Source organism: Rhinolophus ferrumequinum, chromosome 25 (genome assembly GCF_004115265.2).
Source record: "Rhinolophus ferrumequinum isolate MPI-CBG mRhiFer1 chromosome 25, mRhiFer1_v1.p, whole genome shotgun sequence".
Taxonomy (NCBI): domain Eukaryota; kingdom Metazoa; phylum Chordata; class Mammalia; order Chiroptera; family Rhinolophidae; genus Rhinolophus; species Rhinolophus ferrumequinum.
The window spans coordinates 34,869,149-34,893,986 of NC_046308.1; the positions used below are offsets into that span (position 1 = coordinate 34,869,149).

The window sequence follows — 24,838 nt, forward strand, 5'->3', positions numbered from 1 at the left end:
TTATCCCCATCCCCCCTTCCATCTAGCAACCCTCAGTTTTTCCTCTATATCTCTGTGACTGTTTCTGATTAGTTCATTCATTTATTCTTTTCTTTAGATTCCACATATAAGTGAGATCATATGGTATTTGTCTTTGTCTGACTACAATTTTATATATATATGTGTGTATATATGTGTGTGTATATATATATATATATATTTACAAGAAGTGGAGTACAGCATTAGGGATAGAGACAGTGGAAATGTAATGGCAGTATGCGATGTCAGAGGGGTAGTAGATGGGGGAGAGAGGTTATCACTGTGTGAGGGACATAAATGATAAATGTCTTAAATGTCTAATTATTACATTGTTTTGTACACCTGAAACTAATAAAAAAAAGAATTAAAAAAAAAGAAAAAGAAAAAAAAAGAAGCCCCTTTTCTCTTGAATGTCCCTCCACCGCCCTCTTGTGGTAAAGATAAACAATGTACTCACTGCAAGGGGGAAAATGCTTAAAGGGCCCCAACCATTACTGCAGAGCTGATTCCAAAGGGTGAATTTGAAGCCGAGAGGCAATAAATTGATAACTGGCTCATCTAATATGTAAATAATTTAATCATAAATAATTGTTGAGTTTTACTGAGAGCCTTTTTTGGCATCTGTTGAGGGATCATGTGGATTTTCTTCACTCTAATACAGCAATAAATTACATAGACAATTTTTCTGATATCCAACAAATCCACAGCTCTGCGATAAATTCTATTTACTTATCAGACATGAACATGTGCATGTGTGTGTGCGTGCGCGCATGAGCGCACACACACACAGATTGCTGGACCTGATTTGCTAGTGTTTTATTTCATATATATATAACTGAAATTGATTTAAAATTTTATTTATGTTAGTGTTTTGTCTAGTTTTTATAATAATTCATCAAGTGATTATATTTCCTTTTTATATTTACTGAAATATTTTGCAAATGAATTTTTACCATGAATGTTTCCTAAAATTCACCTGTAAAACTTTGTGGCTACTATCTTGTGCGGTTGTGAGGTGAAGATTTTGGGGACGATGTAACTTTCTTGAATAGTTGTTTAACTCATATGTTTTATTTCTTCTAGAGTATATGCTCTTTTTATTCTGTAGATCTTTTTTCTTTTCTGGGACTTTAAAAAAAATCTCATTTCTTTTTTGGAAATTATATATCATTTTGTAAATTTGGGCTTTTTTTCCTACTTAATCTTGTCTAAGTTTTTAGTCTTTTCAAGGAACTAGCTTGTAGCTTTGTTAATCTCTGTATCTTTTTGTTTTCTATTTCACAATTTCTGAGTTATGTGTATTTTCCTTTCTTCTACTTTATTTTAGTACCTTCTTCCTCCACCCCTCCCCCTCCTTCTCCTTCTCTTCTTGTCTCCTGAGTTGAAAATTTACCTCATTTTACTTCCAGGATTTTTTGTTCTCTAGTATATTTATTCAGGGCTATGAGTATATCTTTAAGTATTGCTTTGGTTATATATCCCACAAATTTTGCTATGTAGTACTTTGAAATTCATTTGGTTTCAAACGTTTCGGTTATTTGGGACTATACTTTCTGTTTTATCTTTTTATCTTACTTTTTCATATATTAAAGTATAATTTTCTAATTTAGCTGCACTTGTCTTAGGATCACAAACTAGGTGATGAAGATTTTTGGAATTTGTTGAGATTTATTTTGTGTTTTACAAGTGTCCTGTGTGTTTTTAAAGAATGTATATGCTCCACCTGTTGGCTACTGAGTTCTCTATGTATTTATTAGATCCAGCCTTGTAATGGTGTCATTCAAATCTATATGCTTACAGTTTTTTGCTGTTAATGTTTTTGTTTCTTAGAGAAACGTTAAATCTTCCCACTATGACTGGATTTATCCATTTCCTCTCTGATTCATTAAGCTTCTCCTTTACTTGAAGCTTTGATATTAAGAGCACTTTACTAACAATTGTCACCCCAATAAACTAATTAAAAAAAAAGAAAAAAGAGCACGGAAGGCCATGATTATTATATCTCCTTGATGAATCACTCCTTTTGTTATTATTTGATATCTCTCTTAGCATCTATTCGTGAAGCTTGTTTTTTCTGCCTTAAAATCTATTTTGCCTGCTATTTAAGATTGCTAAATTAATTTTGCTTCATCTATATCTTTTTCCACCTTTTTGTTTTTGACTTTTTTCAGCAATTTTCTCTTTCTTCCTTCCTTCCTTCCTTCCTTTTTCTTTCTTTCTTTCTTTTTTTCTCTTTCTTTCTTTTTCAAATCAGCCAATAGAATTTAGCAAAGATAATTCAACATTAGGGAATATATTCACATGATTTTTCTCATTACTATATCAAAGTACAAAACCACATGAACAAATTGATACCCAAAATGAATTTGATAAATTTCTTTTTTTTCAACTGAGCTTACCAGTAGCCCCTTCCCCCAGCCTCCGCCCACCCCCACCCCCCAGCAATTTTCTTTAAAGTAAGTCACTTGTAAGTATCACTTAGCAAAATTTTTTCATTCTATTCTGTCAATGTTTGGCTATAAGCTTTACCATGCATATTTAAAGTCTTTCGCAAACCAAATTTTCATTCCTCCTTACAAGAAAAGATTTTGAAATACAGTCAGTTCTGCCATAATGCAACATATGGATTCTTAAAAATCTCTATGCTGTGCAAAATTGTGTAATAAGAACCACAAGGCTCATGATGTTGGGCACAATATTCAAAAACTTTGTTGGTGAAACGCACTCTGGGGACAGAGCCCCAGAGAGCAGTTTCCAGGCTCTCGGCCTCACGTGGAAAGGTTCTGGCTCAGGTAGTAGATGGCCATCAGCTGTGACTAGCTGGCCATCAGCTGTTACCAGTTAGCCATTAGCCACTGATATAACTTCCATAGGTATGCTAGGGGGGTTGGTTGGTTGCCAGAGAAGCGAAGGGCGGATTATGGATGACTTGGTTAGTAAGCATGGTTAGCAGGTGCGGATTGTGGCTGGCAAGTGCGGTTGGTAAACGCGGATGGCAGATTGTGGATCATGTGGATCCTACTTCCTTTGTCTCTCCCGGCCGCCAGCGAGACTGGGGTGCAGGAAGTCCCCTCGTTGGGGTACTGGCGGATGTTTGCTTTTTTGTCTCGACCAGCCACCATTGAGAATATAGTGATACGACTCCCCTATCTATGGCTCCCTTGTTGTTCCTTTTTGGCCTCACCATATCCTGCATTCTTGTGCGGGGAGCGGGAGCTGAGACCCTGCATTACACACACAAAATATAGTCACCTAATAAAAACAGCACCTAATAAAAACAGCACCTAATAAAAGTTTGTACATGTTCCTTTGGCCCTACAGACTCAGCCCTATGGCCAAGGTCGCTGATAGGGTTCTTCTTACAAGGTTTAAAGGTAGCACATTCTTTTATTATGTTTCATTGTTTTCATAGAAACGCCTCCTCTATTCTGATTCTGATTAATTCTCAGCAATAATTTATTGGGCATATGTAGACATTTGTATTTTTTCACTTTTTAAATATTTTTAATGAGTGTTACAAAGAATGGGAAGGAGAGTGGGATAAATTATGTATAAATTTAAGGAATCTAGAATCAGGATTATTGGCAGCTTGGACCGCAACCGGGTAATAGAGAAGAAACTATTGAAAATAATCATTGTTCATGTAATATAGGTTTTCCAATTGTTATTGGAAACTTCAACTTATTCCAAAGTAAAGTTATCCTAGGTTTTGGCTTGGATTTGGGGCTAACCTAGGAATTTATAGGAAAGAAATAAGAAGATGTTTATTGTATTTCCTTCTTCCCTATGACAGCTACGTTCCGTGGAACCTCCATGAGCCACAAAGAGGCAAATTTGACTTCTCTGGGAACCTGGATCTGGAGTAGGTGCTGTTGCTGCTTCTGTGACGTGGCCCAGGCCAGGGAAGGAGGAAGGGGGCTGGCTGGGGTTGATTGGGGACCACAGTGGCATCTTGGCTCTGCTTGGAGAACCAGAGGCAGACTGGGTCCAGCGCCTTGTTCTCAGCACACTGACAGCCTCTGCACTCAGGACCCAGATGCTCTCCAGCAGTAGACCCGTTACTCCTAGGCATCAGGGCCTGCCTCCTCAGAGCCCAGCCTTCCTCACTGCAACCCAGATGCCTCATCCCCAGGGTTGGCCCTGCTCTGCAGTGGGGTCCAGCCATCCAGGCTGGGACAGGCGTTACCCCTCGAGGATAGCAAGGTCATTGGAGTCAGGTTTACTGTCAGGGACCCTGTCCCCTGTCTGATGCCCTTCTTCCTCATGACCCAGTGGGGCTGTGCCGACAGTCCTAGGCTGGTAACCAGTGATAACCCAGTTCCCAGGGCCTCTGGCCTATGCTCTGGTGTAGGATTCCCTTCTCTGCTGGGGGTAAAGGCTCGGCCTTCCCTTCACTCACCCAGTCTCTGGTTGAGAGAGGAAGGCAGGCGAGGAGAGGAGCCGGGGAGCTCTGCCACCCTGCGATGCGTGCTGGGCTCATCCCCACCCTCCGCTCAGGTGTCCTGAGAGTTGCTGACATTGACCTTTCTAGGGCCTTTGTGCTGATGGCTGCGGAGATCGGGCTGTGGGTGATTCTGCGTCCAGGCCCCTACATCTGCAGTGAGATCGACCTTGGGGGCTTGCCCAGGTGAGCGGGGCTGTGAGTTCAGCGTAGGGTTGTGGTTGTGGAAAAGCAGTCTATTTTACTAAAAATGAAACTTGGATCTGACAGCACTGAGCAGATATGCTGTTTTTTGCACTCATGTACTTTTCACACAGTGTCCCAGGGACTGCTTGCAGTAACATAGTGAGATGTGGGTACGACTGTACTCCTGTGTCACAGAGAAGGGACTTGAGAGGTTGGTCCTGGTGTTGTGGGCATGTGGCCAAGTGTGTGTGTGTGTGTGTGTATGTGTGTGTGTGTGTGTTTGTGTGTGTGTGTCTGTGTGTTTGTGTGTGTGTAGGGTGGGGGCGGGGGTGGAGGGCAGGAGGAAGCATCAGTATGATCACAGTCTTCTTTCTTCACGGGAAGGAGCTGTGCCCATCTCTGTTCTCCTGTGGTAGGAGGAATGGGAAGTGAAGCTTTAGAGAGTGGGACGGAAGATTCTGATAACTTCTGGACTTGTTCTGGGGACTTCTGACTGTTCTCTTATTTTGTTAATGGAAGACCATTTTCTCTAGTGAGCTGAGAACTCTCAGCTCCCCTCCCTTCCTTCTCATTTTTCTTTGCCCTTTTCTCTCATCTGTGATGCTGGCCCTCAGTCCAGACAATTAAGGTTCAGGGTGAGAATCTAAGAATACTCTTCTGTTAACTCTACAAGCTCCCTGTTTAATGTACGGCTCTGCATCCAGATGAGCGCTTTTACTCCCCTCAGTCAGGTAAAGGCTTTGTTTTCTCCAAGATGAGCTCATTCTCCCATGCCAGCTCAGGGGCAGAAAAAGCCTGACCTTGAGGGAAGTGGGTGTTTTAGCAAAGCTGTGATTCCCTGTACAGGTCAGCTGTGGCTCTGCTCAGCACCTTAAAAGTGACTTGGGGCTGTGCTTGCTGACTTGAAAGCTCTGTGCTGGAAGTCTTAGGTCTTAGAGAAGGTTTGACACTGTGCCTAAGGTACATACACTTTGCTCAAGGGAAAGTTTTTAATGAACTGAAATAGAATGGAGGAGAGTATTCAATGAAAGATTAAAAAACCTCTCATTAAGATGTGGGTGTACGAGCCATGATGGAATTGTGAGCACCTCCTAAGTTGTAAAGTGTCTTGACACTTTCCTTCTAAATTTCACAAGTCTGTAAGAATGGTCCAGAAAGCATCCTTTCAGGACTTTTGAGTGCCGCACAACTGTGGGCATGAGATCAAAATATGTAAAACTGTGCGGAAGGGAGCCCTGGGAAGGAGCTACCTGTCAGGTAGGTCCCAGCCCCAACTCATATTTCCTCCTGTCTTTCCTTCTCACTCAGCTTGTCTCCTTTCACCCTCAGCTGGTTACTGCAGGACCCCAACTTGAGACTGAGAACAACCGACAATGGCTTTGTTGAAGCAGTTAATCAATATTTTGATCATCTTATGGCCAGAGTGGTTCCTCTCCAGGTAAAGACAAAGTATCTTTACCTTCTTTCTTTTTTTTTTTTTAATTGACATCTGCTGGTTACGTTATTTAATTTTTCACTGTAAAGACAAGACCCAAATCAAAACCTCTAAACTTATACTTTTCCACTTGAAAGAAGCAAAAAATAGGCTATAATTCTAAAGTAAGTTCAATAAAGCAAATATTACTCTGATGAGCACTACTGAAACAAGGTAAAACACAAATATCTGATTTTATACCTAAATTGAAGTGTTGCCAGTGAAATCAATTACAGTAGCATATTACTCTGAAATATGCTACTGTGAAGGCTGGAGACTCAAATACCGATAATTTTTATTCAAAATTAAATGTATGGACTACCCAGAAAACAGGTTGAACTGGAATCTGAAGACGATTTTATAATATTCATTCAAAACAATTTTTTAAAGACATAGGCTATTGTTTTAATATAAACCAGGAGTTTTAAAATCATCTCTAGTGTTTTCAACTGTCGCATGGCCATAAACCGAAGAACCAAATACTTTCAAATGATCAGATATTATTTAGGCAACAATCCCCTTGTGTTGTGTACATCAAATTATAGTAAAAAGACAACTATAAACAAGACGTAGCCCCTCTGTTTTCACGGACAGCATACTGCATTACAGTAAACCGAGTTTATATTCCACCATCAAGTGTGGTTCTCCCATTAGTTCACTTTGTGATGGGTCATTAAGAATATCTTCAAATCCAATAGTCTCATCATTACCCCTCAAAATATCCAGTGAAAGGTTTGAGCTTGGAAGAAATGGAAGACGCTGAACCTGCTGCACCGCCTTGAATTCCATTTGCAACTTGAGTGGAGCAAACAGACCCTGGATGTTTCTCAGTGTGGAAAAATTCATTTTATCTTGGTTGAGCTGGAAATTTTTTTCTGATAATTCAAGACGATGACTGGGCAAGAGTTCATTTTTCACACAAGAAAAACCTTTTCGAAGAAGATCATGACTTTCAAAAGGTCCACTTGCTGAAAGTTCAGTAACAGGAATACTGTCCTTTAGCTGAGATCCAAGTCCTCTGGCATTCATCTTCAACCCGCTCTGCCTACCTTCTTTCTTATATTTGCTTTAGAAAAATAGCTTTTCCCGGCTTGTTCACAGAATAAGTCTCTACGAGAGCTGAAGCTTATATTCTTGCAATTTTGAATTCTAGACCCTCATCTTACTACAGCTTTTGCTTCAGGGCTTCTGGAAAACATATAGCACACCAGACAGGACTGACAGAAAGCATGGGTGTGTGGTTGTCATTCTGAATGTACTTGATGTTCACTAGACTCACTGATCTTATATTCCTTATTATTACTCTTAAATAATCTTTGCTGTTTTAAACAGTTAATATACGGACTTGGTGAAAAACCTCGAAAGAGTTCAAAAGAGTTTATGGTGAAAGAAAAGTCTCCCCTCTTACCCTGTCCAAAGCCATTCAGTTATTTTTTAGGAGACAACCAACTTTACCAGAATTTTGTGTCTTTCTAGAGATTCTCTACACACATGGAAGCAAATTATTTATACAAACACTTACACATGTGTATGTGTGTGTATGTACATTTTTAAATATAAAACTATACTATTTCCACTGAGCATTTTTCTTTGGTCACTAGAAAATATGTTTTTCAAACCTGCCATTGTTTTTAATGACTGCAAAATATTTCATAATATGGATATGGATATATCAAAATTTAACTAGTGCCCTTGTCATGGGCATTTGATTTTTCAAGTTTATAATGAATAACTTGGTTCATGTGTGTCATTTTGTACCTGTGTGAATATATTTGCTATTACTTACATTCCAGTTCATTTTGTTTACATAAATGCAAAGAGCACAGATGCCACGCACTTTCCCTTCTTCATTGGAGTGCCCAGACCCTATGTACTTGACAAGAAATGCCTTTATTTTCATAATGTCAGCCTTTAGCACATAGACCAGTCTGTGACAGAAAAAGAACATTATATCTTGCAGTCTGCAAGACAGTAATTGTTTGATCATTGTGTTTGATTTAAAAAACATAACTCTCTTCCAAACGAGAGGAGGCACATGGTGATTATTTAAAAATTAATGTTATTTTAAGAACATACTTCTGGTATAGCTTGTGATGGGATAAAAACCAGAATTAGACTTACTATGTTTGACTCTTTTTTTGGAGGCAAAATGATGCAGATCCAGCCCTTTCTAAATAATTCTTTTTATTATTTTTTTTATTTAGTTTCAGGTGTACAAAACAATGTAATAGTTAGACATTTACAGCCCTCACAAAGTAATAACACCCCCAGTCTACTACCCCTCTGACATCAAATATAGCTTTTACAATTCCATTGACTATATTCCCTTTGTTGTACTCCACATCCCGTGACTATATAGATAAATATAATTTAATTATGGTTGATATTCAATACTGACATTCAATATTATTCAACTTCAGCTTCAAGCAGTGGTCAGACATCTACACAGTCTATGAAGTGATCCCCCTGATAAATCCAGTGCCCATTTGGCATCGTACATAATCTTTAAAACATTATTGATTATATCCCCCAAACTGTATTTCATATCCCCGTGGCTATATTATGACTACTAATTTGTACTTTCTAATCCATTTACCTTCGCCCCCATCCCCAACCCCTCCCACTAGCAAACATCAGTGTTTTTTTCCCTATATTTCTGAGTCCATTTCTGTTTTGTTTGTTTATTCTGGTCTTTAGATTCCACATATAAGTGAGATGATATGGTATTTGTCTTTCTCCATCTGACTTATTTCACTTAGCGTGATATTTTCTAGGTCAATCCATGTCGTTGCAAGTGGTAAGATTTCATTCTTCTTTATGGCCAAGTAATACAGCATTGTATAAATGTATCACAGTTTCTTTATGCAGTCGTCTATCAATGGGCATTTCAGTTGTTTTCATATGTTGGCTACTGTGAATAGTGTTGCAATAAACATAGAGGTGCATATATATTTTTTGAATTAGTGTTTTTGTATTTCTTTGGATAGATACCTGGGAGTGGAATTGCTGGGTCATAAGGTAGTTCCATTTTCAAGTTTTTGAGGTACTTCCATACTGTTTTCCATAGTGGCTGCACCAATCTGCAATCTCACCAACAGTGCACAAGGATTCCCTTTTCTCCACATCCTTGCCAGCACTTGTCAATTTATTGATGATAGCCATTCTGACAGGAGTGAGGTGGTATCTCATTGTCATTTTTATTTTGCATTTCTCTAATGATTAGTGACATTGAGCATTTTTTCATATGTCTGTTGGCCATCTGTATGTCCTCTTTAGAGGAATGTCTCTTTGTGTCCTCTGCACATTTTTGAATTGGGTTGTTTGTTTTTTTGGTGTTGAGTTCTATGTGTTTTTAATTTTTTATGAATTTTGGATATTAACCCCTTATCAGATGTATCATTGGCACATATCTTCTCCTATTCAGTAAGATGCCTTTTTGTTTTATTGATGGTTTCCTTTGCTGTGAAAAAAGTTCTTAGTTTGATGTAATACCCCATGTTTATTTTTTCTTTTGCTTCCTTTGCCCAAGGGGATGTATCAGTAAAAATATTACTAAGAGTAATATCTGCAAATTTACTTCCTATATTTTCTTCTAGGAGTTTTATGGCTTTGGGTCTTATATTTAAGTCTTTAATCCATTTTGAATTTATTCTTATATATGCTGTAAGAAGGTGGTCCAGCTTCATTTTTTTGTCCAGCATGTGTCTGTCCAGTTTTCCCAGCACCATTTATTAAATAGAGTGTCTTTACCCCAGTGTAAATTATTGCTGCCATTGTCATAGATAAAATGACCACATAGGCATGGATTTATTTCTGGGCTCTCTATCCTATTCCATTGATATGTGTCTGTTTTTATGCCAATACCATGCTGTTTTTATTACTAGAGCTTTGTAGTATGATTTGATGTAAGGTAGAATGATACCTTCCACTTTGTTCTTATTTCTTGAGATTGCCATGGCTATTTGGGGTCTTTTATGATTCCATATAAATTTTAGGATTATATGTTCTAGTTCTGTGAAAAATATTATTGGTAATTTGATAGGGATTGTGTTGCATCTATATATTGCGTTAGGTAGTATGGGCATTTTAACTATACTATTTCTTCCTATCCATGAGCATGGCATATTTTTCCATTTATTTGTATGTTCTTTAATTTCTCTCTTCAATATCTTATAATTTTCTGAGTACAGGTCTTTCACTTCCTTGGTTAAATTTATTCCTAAGTATTTTATATTTTTTTTGGAAGCAATTGTAAATGAGATTGTTTTCTTAATTTCTCCTTCTGATAGTTTGTTATTGGTGTATACAAATGCAATCAATTTCTGAGTTGCAATTTTGTATCCTGCTATTTTACAAATTCATTTGTCAGTTCTAATATTTTTTGGTGGAGTCTTTGGGATTCTCTCTATATAGTATTATGTCATCTGCATATAATGATGCTTTTTCTTCCTTCTTTCCAATTTACATGCCTTTTATTTCTTTTTCTTGTCTGATTGCTGTGGCTAGAACTTCCAGAACTATGTTGAATAAAAGTGGTGAAAGTGGCCATCCTTGTCTTGTTCCTGATCTTAAGGGGAATGGTTTTAGCTTTCCCCCATTGAATATGATATTAGCTGTGGGTTTATCATGTATGGCCTTTATTATTTTGAGATATGATCCCTCTATTCCTATTTTGCTCAGAGATTTTAATCATAATTGGCTGCTGGATTTTGTCAAATCATCTATTGCTATGACCATATGATTTTTATTTTTCATTTTGTTAGTGTGGTGTATCACATTTATTGATTTGCAGATGTTGAACCAAACTTGCATACCAAGAATGAATCCCACTTGGTCATCATGTATAATCTTTTTAATGTATTGTTGAATTATGTTTGCTAATATTTTGTTGAGGATTTTTGCATCTATGTTCATTAGGGATATTGACCTATAGTGTTTTTTTTTTTTTTTTTTTTTGTAATGTCTTTGTCTGGTTTTGGGATCAGGGTGATAGTGGCCTCATAATATGAACTTGGGAGCCTTCCCTCCTTTTGGATTTTTTGGAATAGTTTGAGGAGAATAGGTGATAATTCTTTTTGGAATATTTGGGAAAATTCACCTGTGAAGCCATATGGGCCAAGGCTTTTGTTAGTTCAGAGCTTGTAGATTACTGATTCAATTTTGTTGGTAGTAATCAGTCTGTTTAGATTTTCTGATTCTTCTTGATTTAGCTTTGGAAAATTGTATGCTTCTAGAAATTTATCCATTTATTCCAGATTGTCTAATTTGTTGGCATATAGTTGCTCGTAGTGTTTTCTTAAATTTTTTTGTATTTCTGTGGTGTCTGTTGTCACTTCTCCTCTTTCATTTCTGATATTATTAATTTGGGTCTTCTCTTTTTCTGGCTGAGTCTAGTTAAAAGTTTGTCAATTTTGTTTATCTTTTCAAAGAACCAGCTCTTGGTACATTGATCTTCTGTATTTTTTTTTTTTGTCTCTATTTCATTTATTTCCACTCTGATCTTTTTTATTTCCTTTCTTGTAGTCCCTTTGGGCTTATTTTGCTGTTCTTTTCCCAGTTCCCTTAGGTGTAAAGATAGACTGTTGATTTGAGATTTTTCTTGTTTCTTTAGGTAGGCCTGCATTGCTATGAATTTCCCTCTTGGGACAGCCTTCACTGCATCTCATAGGTTTTGGGTTCTTTTGTTTTCATTTTTTGTTTGTCTCAAGGTATCTTTTGATTTGTTCCTTGATTTCATTGTTGACCCATTCATTATTTAGTAACATGCTATTCAGCCTCCATGTGTTTGTGTGATCTCTGGTTTTCTTCTTATAATTGATTTCTAGTTTCATAGCACTGTGATCAGGGAAGATGCTTGGTATGATTTCAATCTTCTTAAATTTATTACAACTTGTTTTGAGGCCTAGCGTGTGGTCTATCTTGGAAAATGTTCCATGTGCTATTGAGAAGAATGTATATTTTGCTGTTTATGGGTGAAATGCTCTAAAAATATCGATTGAATCCAACTGGCCTCATTTGTCATTTAAGGCCACTGTTTCTATATTGATTTTCTGTCTGTAGGATCTGTCCATTGGTCAGTCGGGTGTTGAGGTCCCCTACTATGATCGTGTTACTGTTGATCTCTGCCTTTATGTCAGTCAATATATGTTTTATATATTTAGGTGCTCCTATGTTGGGTGCATAGATGTTTACTATGGTTATGTCTTCTTGTTGTATCGATTGCTTTATTATTTTGTAGTGCCCTTCTTTGTCTTTTATTATAGTCTTCATTTTAAAATCTATTTTGTTTGATAAAAGTATTGCTTCCCCAGCTTCTTTCTCATTTCCACTTATGTGAAATATCTTATTCCATCCCTTTACTTTCAGTCTGTGTGTGTCTTTTGATCTGAGGTGGGTCTCTTGTAAACAGCGTACGAATGGGTCATGTTTTCTTATCCACTCAGCTACCTTATGTCTTTTGATTGGAGCATTTAATTCATTTACATTTAAGTGATTATTGACAGGTACATAGTTATTGCAATTTTAGTATTTGTGTTTCTGGTCTTCATTAGTTAGTTTGCTTTCACCTTTCTTTTGCTTAAAGAAGCCCTTTTAACATTTCTTGCAATACTGGCTTGGTGGTAATGAATTCCTTTAGTTTATTCTTTTCTGGGATGCTCTTTATCTCTCCTTCAATTTTAAATGATAGCCCTGCTGGGTAGAGCAATCTCAGTTGTAAGCCTTTGTTTTTCATGACTTTGACTATTTCCTGTCATTCCCTTCTGGCCTGCCAATTTTCTGTGGAAAAGTCAGCCAATGGTCTTATGGGAGCTCCCTTGTAAGTAACTAGCTGTCCTTTTCTTGCTGCTTTTAGGATTCTCTCTTTGTCTTTAACCTTTGCCATTTTAACTATGATATGTCTTGGTGTGGGACTGTTTGGGTTTATCTTGTTTGGAACTCTCTGTGCTTCCTGGGCTTGTATGTTATTTTCCTTCACCAGGTTAGGGAAGTTTTTGGTCATTATTTCTTCAAATGTTCTCAATCCCTTGTGCTCTCTCTTCTCCTTCTGGTATTGCTATGATGCAAATATTGTTGTGCTTAATGCTGTCCTACAGGTTATTGTTTTTTATTCTTTTTTCTTTTTGCTGTTTTAATTGGGTGAATTCTACTACTTTGTCTTTTAAATCACTGATTTGATCTTCTGCTTCATCTAATCTGCTGGTGATTCCTTCTAGTGTATCCTTCACTTCAATTATTATATTCTTTATTTCTGACTGATTATTTTTTCTATATGCTTCTTTACTCTTGCTATCACTTTGCTGAAATTTTCACTAAGTTCCTCATCATTCTTATCATCAGCATTTTAAACTCTGTATGTGGTAGGTTGACTGCCTCTGTTTCATTTAGCTCCATTTCTGGAAGTTTCTTTTATTCTTTTATTTGGGACATGTTTCTTTGTTTCCTCATTCTGGCTGTTGCTCTGTGTTTGCTTCTATGTATTAGGTAGATTACCTAATCAATTATATCTCTCAGTCTTTGATGCGTGACGTTATGTAGTATGTGTCCTTTGTAGTCAAGTTGCTCAGTCTCCCTAATCTCCTGTGCATGTGTTCCAGAGGTATCCCTTGTGTTGTGAGCGTTCTCCTGTTGTAGATGAGCCTTGATTGCTTTTGTTGTATCAGTGTGTAGGATTGACTCCCAGGCTGACTAACTATGAGGATTGGCTATGCCCACAGTTTATGAGCTGCTGTGTGAGGGCTGATCCCCCTCAGTGGAGGCTTTGCTCCTGCAAGCTCTTGTGCCTGTTGAGAATTCCCTTTGGGTGTGCTGCCTGTAGGTCAAACCAGGTAGTGCTCTGGTTTGGTCTGAAGCTGGCTTCTGGGTATATTATTTCTGGTGTCTCTTGGGTGGGGCTCCCATGCAGGGCAGTTTCAGCCCTGCCTGTTATGAGCCCATGGCTACCTGGTAGGTGCCTCAAAGCTGTATGCAGTTGGCTGCTGCCCATGCTAGACCTGCATGCATGTGTGGGTGGTCTCTCTGTGAACTGCAGCTGGCTGCCACCAATTGGGCCTGAGACAGCTTAGCAATAGGCTCAGGGCACCCCCGTGCCTGTTGCCATCTGTCAGTTGCCTGTAAGGGCCAACTGTTGAAAGAGGCTCCTTAGGAGCCTGTGGCTGGCTGGTTGACCTGGTGTTGAGAGTGCGCTTGGTGATATGGCACTAGCTGGGTGGGGTGGAGTTGAAGTGAGTTATGAAATGTGACCATTTGTTTTTACAATGTTAATACAGATTCAGATCTTATGCCTGTACCTGGACTTTGACCACCTTGTATTGTGCCCCGAGGACACTGCCACCAGCCTCTACTTCAGGCTTGAAAATTCCCAAGAGCTGCTCCCAAGTGGTTGTGGTGCAGTTTTTGGGTCACTGTTCACCACCCAAATCTCCCTAGGCCTTTTCAGATTGTTTGCTGCTGTAAAAAACCTCCTCCACAGTTTCTGGGGGCGAAGTTAGTCACCCAGGCACCCAGAATGCCCCTGGCAATGCATCTCTAGGTGGGTGGGGCAGGATTCCAGTGTGCCATGGGATGTGGTCAGTTCTTTCTACCCATTCAGTGCAGTTTCTGCCCCAGCTTGGGAATATGCACTGGGAGTACGATGGCCAAATCTTCTGAAATCCCAAAGCTTCCCTTGCAGCCCGATGCTGAGCCTGTGTGTCTTCACTGCTCTGATTACCTCACAGGGATCTGTCCAGAAAGGTGGGGATGGGGTGGGATGTGGAAAGGTGGCTGGAGCTTGTGGCTCTGATCAGCCCAGAGCTGTCTTGTCCCCCTCCCCCAGCTCTTTCGCTGTTGCTGGAGTGCACAGGACTGTCGGTACAGTTCTCAGAATTGTAGATATTTTGTTCTTTAATCTGACATTGCTACCTGTTTCTTCTGAAGCCCAGTGCTAACTCTGTGAAGGTGGGAGGGAGGCAGCCAGGCTCTGTGTCTCTTTTTTTTTTTTTTTCCCCTGATTTCTGCCTGGCTGTGCAGGCTTAAACCACTGTTCTCACCTCTAATGCTGGATTCAGCTGCTTGTATGCTGATCGCTCAGGCAGGACTGTGGGTCACAAGGGGGTGTGCCTGGATCCTGAATTCTTCCCTCTCCTGAGGCTGTGACTCTGGTCTGCATCCTGGGGTCCCACAGTCAGTGGCCTGTCTCTTTGCACTTCCCCCATTTCTCCACCCCTGCTAGCCCGATTTGCCCACCTTCAGCTGATTCACAGTGCAAGTCTCTCAGGCATACTAGTGTGCTGTGCAGGGAGACCTTTGTTGAATTATAGCTGTTTAATTAGTTGTAACTTCCAGAGGAGATTTCAAGAAGTACTCCTCATGCTGCCATTTCTGTGATGTCATCTCTCCTAAATAATTCTGAATTGTGAATTTGAGTTACTCTTATTAGGACCATTATAAAGAGAACAAATGGAGATTATAAATGGAAATAAAGCAACACAGCTTTAGGAAAGAAGAGCAATGCAGAGGGGAAGACCTTGTCTTTAGGATTAAATTCTGGGTCTATTTGGTGGAGTCGAGGTACATCCTTTGTAAGAAGAGCTGAAGCCATGTGTTCCTGGATTTATTTCTACAATCAAGGTGAGACTCAGTGGCAGGAATGAAAAATCTCTGAGTCCTAAAACTAGAAAGTCTGACTGTTTGCATGGAAGTTCGGGTATAAGTAAAATGCTACTTAACACTCATATATATTCAGCAAGCAAAGTAAATTTATAAACATCCATTGAAATCATAAGGTGGGAAATTCTGGGAAAATTTTAAGAAGCAGGGAATTGTAAGTACAAATGAAATGTATAGGGATCATCATTATCAAATTATTAGTATTTTAAGGTCTTTCCATTTGATTGGTTGTCTTTGTTGTTTTGTTACATTTAAATAATTTTTAGAGTATATTTACTATTTTATTGGGCATATTTATTCTTCTAATCCTGTTTATTTCATATGGTTAACTGTGAATTCTCCTACTATGGAGTTTTTAGATATGTCACTCTTCAGGCTGGGAAGAAGATACTGTTCAATAATACAAACAGTTATCCTTAGTTCATCAGTTCAGAATACTTATGTTCATTCAACAAGTAATTATTGAGCACCTACTATGTGCCAAACACTATGTAGCAGTTAAGCTTCCCGTGGGGCTTATAACTCAACATGAGAGACAAACAGGCACTTCAACACAAGTGGTAACTGCTACAGGGAAAGAAGTGTAGGAGAAAGGGAGATTCAGAGCATGTTTTTCAGAAAAAGTAATTTAAACAGTGACCTGAAATGTGGGCAGGCTTGAACCAGGCCAGGGGGAATGGTCAGGAATCTCCAACATGGGTGAAGACCAGATAACAAGAGATAGAATGAGGAGTTTGAAAGAGTAAAAGAAGTCCAGTCAGTCTGGAGAATAGCATGTGAGCTGGAAAAGAGGCAAAATGTGAGGCTGTAAAGGAAAACCCACTGAACATGGTCATTCTCCTCTGTTCCAACGCAGGAATTCGTGTCCCATTGTCTAAAAGAGAATACCTCACTCTAAAACAGGCATTTACTCAGAGGCAGTAGGAACCATGTGGGGAGTGAAATGATCCATTGTTCACTGTTGAGAGTTTATCTGCTTTCATTGTGGAGAGGCTTCAAGAAGCAGAGAATTGACTTGAGTGTAGAAAGACTGGAGTGTGGAAAGAGTAAATTCAACATTGAAAAGTGTTATAATTTCAGCATGACTAGGTCAATGTTGACAGCTTAGGTGGTATGATGGGGTGGAAGCTTTACCACAATGGTTTGAGAAATTGATAAAAGTGAGAGTAGACAACTAGTGACTCTTTCAAGAAGTAAGGATCTTAAAGAAGAGAGAGCACACTAAAACTAATATAATATTGAATGTCAACTGTAATTGAAAAATAAAAAAAATAAAATAAAATAGCCATAAAAATCTAAAACCAAACCAAAACAAAACAAAAAACCCCCCCAAAAAAACAAAGGAGGAGAAAGCAAGAGAATGGTTATTGGCGGGAACAAGCCTGGGCTATTCTCTCTGTTTCTGATGTGAAGTTTCTGAATAAGTTTCCAGGGTGGTGGAAATCAGTCAGTTTGGAAGGAAAGGTTTGAAAGTACAGAATGGCAAGAGAACAGTGCATAGAACCAGCTCTTGAGAAGGTAGTAGGAGGCAGGGACTCCTCGCACGAGTGTTGGCATTACCCTAACACAGGAGGAGAGAGGAGGGATACCTCATTCTTTGTCAGGTGGGAAAGTGGATAGAGTGGGAGTGGAAGCAGGTGAGTTTGTAGGTTTGAGCTCTCATATTTAAGAAGCTAATTAATATGAGAAATGGAGGGAAAACTGTGGCAGTCGCTACAAAAATTGTGAAGGTAGGACTCTTGGCAGAAGCGAAAGTACCTGGAGGTATTTATTATAGAATCCGGGGTAAAAGAGAGAGTGCCTTAAGGTAAGGAAACAACCAGAAGCAAAGTGTCCCTCACCAGGTGTGTTATCTTTAGTAGCAGACCACAGACTCCAGGCTTTCCCACGCTTAGCCTCACTCTCCCCCTTACTCTGCTTATCTCAGTACCACCAGGGAGGCCCCATTATTGCAGTGCAGGTGGAGAATGAATATGGTTCGTTCAATAAGGATAAAGATTACATGCCGTATCTTCAAAAGGTAAGAAACATTTGATTTGTCTGCATACTTTCATGCTTCCTTCCTCAATATGTCTCTTTTACAGGAAGTATTTCTGAGTTTGCTGTATGATTTTATGTTAGGCACTGTGGGTTATCGAATATGAGGTCAGACGATTAAGTTCACAAACTTGTTTCAACAATGTTGCTAACTTTTTTGATATCAGAGGGTTTATTCATTATGAATTTGTACCAACTGGACAAACAGTTAACCAAATTCACTATTTGGAAGTGCTGAAAAGGCTGCGTGAAAAAGTTAGACAAACTGAACTTTTTGCCAACAATTCATGGCTCTTGCATCATGACAATGCACCAGCTTACACGGCACTGTCTGTGAGGAAGTTTTTAGCCAGTAAACAAATATCTGTATTGGAACACGCTCCCTGCTTACCTGAACTGGCCCCAAGTGACTTCTTTCTTTATCTGAAGATAAAGGAAATATTGAAAGGAGACATTTTGAGGACATTCAGGACATCAAGGGTAATACAGTGACAGCTCTGATGGCCATTTCAGAAAAACAGTTCCAAAATTGCTCTGAAGGGTGGACTAGGTATGGGCATGGGTGCATAGCTTCCCAAGGGGTGTACTTCGAAGGTGACTATAGTGATAGTCAACAATGAGGTATGTAGCACTTTTTCTAGGATGAGTTCACGAACTTAATTGTCAGACCTCATATAGAAGATCAAGTTCAATTTCTCTATGAATCTATAATATGGTCAGGGTGATCAAGATGTACTTAAAAAACTTTATGATGAGATAAAATATGATGTGAAAAGATTATTCCTTTCTGTTGCTATCTCTATGACCCATGATTTTCATGAAAGCTGGGGTTGGTGAATACATCCACAGTGAATAAATAATACTTCATGAACTTAAGGATGATGGCTATCATCCAGCAGCTTTCTTACCTATAGTACTAACATTCTTTCTTCTGTTGCCTTTGCTCCTTCATGTGGGGGATATCTCAGACCAAGGAATAATTCAGTCCTGCCTGGTGTCTTTGTTGGCTCCTCCCTGTCACTGACTTCCCACATTCAGGAAGCTGATGAGTTCTAGTCTAAACTGGACTCTTCCCCAAGCTGTTAAGCAGGAGTCAGGGGCCCATGTTAGCTCTGTCCACACAGAGACCTCTGGGTGGAATGGCCAGGAGAGCAGCGGGAGGAGTTGCCAGCTGGACAGGGAAGAGAGAGCAAGTGACAAGAGAGGGAGGAGTGAGTGCTGGGCTCCACAGATGTCCTGGCTCCTGTCCTATAGCTGTGGCTTCCAGAACTGGACGAGGCCTGTGAGAAATTCCCCTCCCTAACATTTCTCAGGGGCATCACATCAGACCCCCTCAAATCAATCTCATTCAGCTAGCATTATTTTTCCTTGATTTTTAAAATTTATCATGCGACTCCACTCCCAGGCCCAGATATGGTTCAGTGAACATACAAGGCACACAGAGAGGGTCTTCTCACCCTTGGCCATCTGTCTGCTTCCTATGCCATTAGTAAATATGATTTTCAAATTAGTTTCCCAGTTTCCCAACACTGTGGCAGGCTTCCTTGCTTCCTTTGTGTGTCCAGGTAGAATCCAAGTTTTGTTAAGTTTCTCTTTGATTATCCTTGGGGCCCCATAGTCTCAGCTTCTCCTCTTCAAGCACAAAGAGTTTCCCAAGTCTTCTTTCTCTCTTTCTCTCAGATTGTGATCCCCCCTCAGGGCGTTTCCTTATAAACTTAGCCTTGTGTTTTCCTTCTTGTGTTTTCCTTGAGGCTACGGGGTATCAGAGCCCATATTTAGCTGCTTTTGTGGTCTTTCCTGGGAAAAACACCGCACTGGAACAGAGACTGCAATTTCCCTCAATTTATTGAGTTTCAGATGGTCAGACTCTCAATTAAAACATTTTTTCTGCTCACACGCTGCCCATCTAAGCCCAGTTGTATTTATTTCTTAATCTCCTCCTTCCCAAGGGGGTAAGGGAAGTGGGTTCATTTTGTCCAGTTTTCTCAACAGGCCCTGCTGAAAAGAGGGATTGTGGAGCTGCTCTTGACCTCAGATTCTGAGAAAGAAGTTCAAAGAGGCTCCATAAAAGGAGGTACAAATTTAGACTTATTTTAAGGGAGAACTGAGGCTTTTAACCCACCCGTTTGAATCTTGAACAAGCATCAGAAAGAACCAAGAATATTTCTGATACCTGTCTTTCCCATGTACATTGAAGTGGACCATAGAGATTTGATATTACAATAGATGAGGACTCAAGGTCAAAGTGAAGAGTTCATTTGGCAACTCCATCACTTTTCCTTTTTCCTGTTGTCTTTCATCAACAAAGCCATAATTGAGTTCCTCTGTCCCCAGTACACCTTTCCATCTTTCATACGTTTTCTTTGGCTGAGAACCTGGATTGGTGCTGGGTAGGTTTAGAATGAAGGTCTTCTCCACCAACATTGAGAATTCCAGGGAGAAGAAGAAGACAGGTGTTGTGTCAGACAGCCAGCCTCAGCAGAGTCCCAGTCCTGGGATCCTGCAACATGAGGTGCACTGTGGACTCTGAGTAGGTCTTAGAGAATAAAGTAGCTGAATAATTCAGAACAAAGTTATAAGCTTATGTTACTGAGCAGCCAGATGGGTCCAGGGGAGCATCTGTCAAGTAGTCCTTAGCTTAAGACTAGCCTCTTCTGTAGACTGCTGTTCTCTCCTTATAGCTTTTTGGTGTTTCTTCCCCACATTGTTATGGTACAGTAGAAAGTGTGCTGGACTTGGGGTCAGGAAACAGTCATTCACTTCCTAGGTCTAATAAAACTATGTGACCTTGGCCTGTTCCATTTCTCTGCACAAGTATCCAATGATGTGAGGAGATATATGACAGTCCTTTGTACATTGCAGTGTGGGATACAAGTAGTATCTCATTATCCTTACTACTCAACACACCTTCCTTCTGTGCACAAATTGTGGGCCTCCATCCCTTCCCTGTTGGCACTTGTCACAATGCCTCATGCAGCAACTCTCCCTTTTCTCTACAGTGCTGGCCACCCTCAATATGAACGCATTTCAGGAAAATGCTATCAAGTCCCTTCATAAGATGCAGGTAAGGACACCTTAGTGATGAAGAGTCTTAGTCTCTTCACCTGTCATGAATCTCACATCCCCCCCCCGCCCCCACCCCAGCCTGTGCAACTGGTGTTCAATGAGGAGAGGAGGCTTGACAGAAAGACTGCAGCTTTTCCCCTGGGGTCTCAGCTGGGTCCCAAAGCAATTGGGGGAGTTTATGTCTTTTGTCATGGAGAATGAGGAGGAAATTCTGCTCCTGTCACCTGCGTTAGTGGAGCACCTCGTGGAGACGACCAGATGAAAGGTGAGGGGGTTATGTGAGGTAAACAAGAGGGAGATGATGTTTTCTGTACTCTGTGAGGACAGAGCTCAGAAATGGGCCATGTGTATTGTTGACACAGGAATCATGCCTAGCTTTGGTGGGATCAGCCTTTTTTTAACGTAGCTGTGCAAATTATGGGAATGAGTAACTGTATTGCACATGAATTCATTTAACAAACATGGATTGAGTAGCTCTTAGTTTCCTCTTAGTGGGTGACCCCCTGTGATTGTTACAAAGATGGATAACCTGTAGCTTCAGGGATTATATCCTCTCTCCACAGAACAGGATTGAGCTCTGACAGACCAAATATAATTATGGTTTCCTCTGCTTACTACACTTTCCTCGGTTTCCTTTGTGCCTAGGATAATATCTAAAACCCAATCCATGGCCTGTGTGCCTGACACAGTCTTCATTTCCAACTTCAGCCCTCACTGGTCTTCTCCCTCATCCACAAAGGCCTTCTGTAATTCCTGCAAAGTGTGGCACTCTCGCTTGGCTAGAGCCTCCCCAGTGCCCTCTCCTCAGCCTTACAACCTCCTCCACAAGTTTTAATTAAAGAACTAATCCATTCTTACTTCCTTTTCTCACTAATTTCTTCAATTTATGACCTATTAATAATAAAAAGAAGGGATTCTGCTGGGGGTAGATCCATGGCTTTCTCTAGTTTTTAGTGCATTTAATAAGTCTCTTTTGTTGTTTATTTTCTTTTTCTTTTTCTTTTTTTTTTTTAAGTCAACTTTAAGTCAACTTTTCCAAGTCAGGTTGTTGTCCTTTCAATTTTAGTTGTGGAGGGCGCAGCTCAGCTCCAGGTCCAGCTGCTGTTGTTAGTTGCAGGGGGTGCAGCTCACCATCCCTTGCGGGAGTCGAGGAGTCGAACCAGCAACCTTATGGTGAGAGCCCACACTCCAACCAACTGAGCCATCCAGGAGCTCAGCGGCAGCTCAGCTCAAGGTGCTGTGTTCAATCTTAGTTGTGGGGGGCGCAGCCCACCATCCCTTGCGGGAGTCGAGGAGTTGAATCAGCAACCTGTGGTTGAGAGCCCGCGCTCCAACCAGCTGAGCCATCTGGCCACCCGGGAGCTGAGCGGCAGCTCATTGACTTCATTCTAGCTGTGGACGGCGCAGCTCGCTGGCCCATGTAGGAATTGAACTGGCAGCCCTGTTGCCCAGAGCTCGCGCTCTATCCAACTGAACCACCTGATCTCCCTTGTTTCTTTTTTTCCCTCTTGTTATTTTTTAAAACAGCTTTATTGAGATATAATTCATGCATCATTAATTCACCCATTGTAAGTATACAATTGAATATATAGAGTTTTAGAACCATCCCCACAATCTAAAATTTCATTATGCTCATTTGTAGTTAATCCCCTGCTCCCATCTCCAGCCCTAGGCAACCACTGATCTGCTCTCTATCAACTTGCATTTTCTATACATTTCATATAAAAAGAATCATACAATATCTAGTTTTTTGCATCTATCTGGCTACTTTCAGGCAGCTTGATGGTCTTGAGGTCCATTCCTACTGTAGCATGAATCAGTACTTTATTCCTTCTGATAGCTGAGTGGATCATGCTTTTGTTGTCATACCTCTACAGTTATAGCCAAACCCAAAGTTCATGCAGCTTTTCTCATATGTCCTTTTTGTTTCATATGCTAATATGATTAATATGGTTTTTGAATATTGACCCAGTCTTTTAAAAAAGTTTTTATTAAAATATAGCTAGCATGCAATATTATATTAGTTTCAGGTATACATCATAGTTGTTTAAAAGTACCCATCTGGCACTATACATAGTTATTACCAATATTATTGATTATATTCCCTATGCTAAAGAAGTGATCACCATAAGTCCAACAACCATCTGACACAGCGAGCTATCACAATATTATTGACTCTATTTCTTCAGCAGTATATTACATCACCAAGACTTATTTGTTTTATATCTGGAACTTTGAACCTCTTATTCTTCTTTATCTTTTCTCTCCTTTTTAAATTTTTCAATTAGAGTTGACATTCAATATTATTTTATATTAGTTTCAGGTGTATAGAACAGTGTTAGACATTTATATAATCTAAGAAGTGATCCCCCTGACTAGTATCCACCTGGCACTATACATAGTTATTACCATATTATTGGCTACATTCCCTATGCTTTACATCCCCATGACTATTTTGTAACTACCAATTTATACCTCTTAATTCCTTCACCTTTTTCACCATGCTCCCAGCACCCTCCTATTTATCACCCCGATAGATCTAGTACCCATCTGACACTATACATAGTTACTACAATATTGTTGACTATATTCCTTATGCTCTAGGAAGTAGTCATCCCCATGACGACTGTGTAACAACCAATTTGTATTTATTAATCCCTTCCCCTTTTCACTCATCCCCAACCCCCTCTCATCTGGCAGCCATCAAAATGTTCTCTGTATCAATGAGTTTGTTTTGTTCTGTTTGTTTGTTTATTTTGTTCTTTAGATTCCACTTATAAGTGAAATCATATGACATTTGTCTTTCATTGTCTGACTTACTACACTCAGCACAATACCCTTTAAGTCCATCTATGTTGTTGCAGATGGCCAGAATTCTTTTTCTTTTTTTATGGCTGAGTAATATTTCATTGTATATATGTACCACCTCTTCTTTATCCACTCATCCCTTCAGGGACACCCAGGTTGCTTTCATATCTTGGCTATTGTAAATAATGCTGCAATGAACATATGGATGGGCACGTGCCCTTAAAGTAGCATTTTGTGTTTGTTTGGATAAATACCCAGAAGTGGGATTAGTCGGTCCTTCTTTGTCTCTTGTTATGGTCTTTGTTTCAAAATCTATTTTGTCTGTTATAACTATTGCTACCCCAGCTATTTGTTTGTTTCCATTTTCATGAAATATCTTTTTCCATCCCTTTACTTTCAGTCTGTGTGTGTCTTTTAATCTGAAGTAAGTCTCTCGTAGGCAGCATATGCAAAGGTCTTGTTTTCTTATCCACTCAGCCCCCTTATATTTGATTGAAGCATTTAATACATTTACATTGAAAGTAATTGTCGATAGCTATGTAGTTATTGCCATTTTATTATTCATATTATATATATAATTTTTTCATCTTAAAGAAGTCCCTCTAAAATTCCTTGTAATACTGGTTTGGTGATGATGAGCTCCTTTAGCTTTTTCTTGTCTGGGAAGCTCCTTATCTATCCTTTAATTCTAAATAATAGCTTTGCTGGGTAGAATAATCTTCGTAGTTGGTCCTTGTTTTCCATCACTTTGAATATTTACTGCCAATCACTTCTGACCTGCAGAGTTTCTATTGAGAAATCAGCTGATAGTCTCATGGGAGCTCCCTTGTAGGTTTTCTCTTGTGTCTTTAAGATTCTCTCTTTGTCTTTAACCTTTCACATTTTAATAATGATGTGTCTTGGTGTTGTCCTCTTTGGGTTCACCTTGTCTGGGACTCTCTGTGCTTCCTGGGCTTGTACATCTATTTCCTTCACCAGGTTAGGGAAATTTTCTGTCACTTTCTTTCTTTCTTTCTTTTTTTCTGTACACAATGTGACTTTTTGAAATTATATAGTATGTAACTTTTTGAGATTGCCTTTTTCTCACTCAGCGTCATGCCCTAGAAAATTCACCCATGTTATTACCTGTATCAATAGTTCATTCCTCTTTATTGCTGAGT

General features: G+C 39.6%; 2 protein-coding genes across 8 annotated transcripts in view; one reads left to right on the plus strand and one right to left on the minus strand.

Annotated features, from left to right (window-relative positions):
- LOC117017553 (beta-galactosidase-1-like protein 3) overlaps positions 1 to 24,838 on the plus strand; it is an 85,609-nt gene that overhangs the window by 6,508 nt on the left and 54,263 nt on the right. For 6 of the 7 annotated variants that reach the window (XM_033097932.1, XM_033097935.1, XM_033097934.1 and 3 more), the window contains exons 4-9: positions 3,812 to 3,880; positions 4,550 to 4,645; positions 5,975 to 6,083; positions 17,695 to 17,787; positions 19,797 to 19,878; positions 20,804 to 20,868. In XM_033097932.1, coding sequence (XP_032953823.1) covers positions 3,812 to 3,880; positions 4,550 to 4,645; positions 5,975 to 6,083; positions 17,695 to 17,787; positions 19,797 to 19,878; positions 20,804 to 20,868 — 514 coding nt within the window. The remainder of the gene's footprint in view (positions 1 to 3,811; positions 3,881 to 4,549; positions 4,646 to 5,974; positions 6,084 to 17,694; positions 17,788 to 19,796; positions 19,879 to 20,803; positions 20,869 to 24,838) is intronic. The other variant, XM_033097939.1, reaches the window with a different exon arrangement.
- LOC117017554 (proteasome maturation protein-like) lies at positions 6,648 to 7,158 on the minus strand. The gene has a single exon (XM_033097940.1). It carries the CDS (start codon positions 7,146 to 7,148, stop codon positions 6,723 to 6,725), a length of 426 nt encoding a protein of 141 aa, XP_032953831.1. The 5' UTR covers positions 7,149 to 7,158; the 3' UTR covers positions 6,648 to 6,722.

Bases quoted from the DNA above. Each gene is read 5' to 3' on its own strand.
- LOC117017554 (XM_033097940.1), bottom strand. From the start codon at position 7,148: ATGAATGCCAGAGGACTTGGATCTCAGCTAAAGGACAGTATTCCTGTT.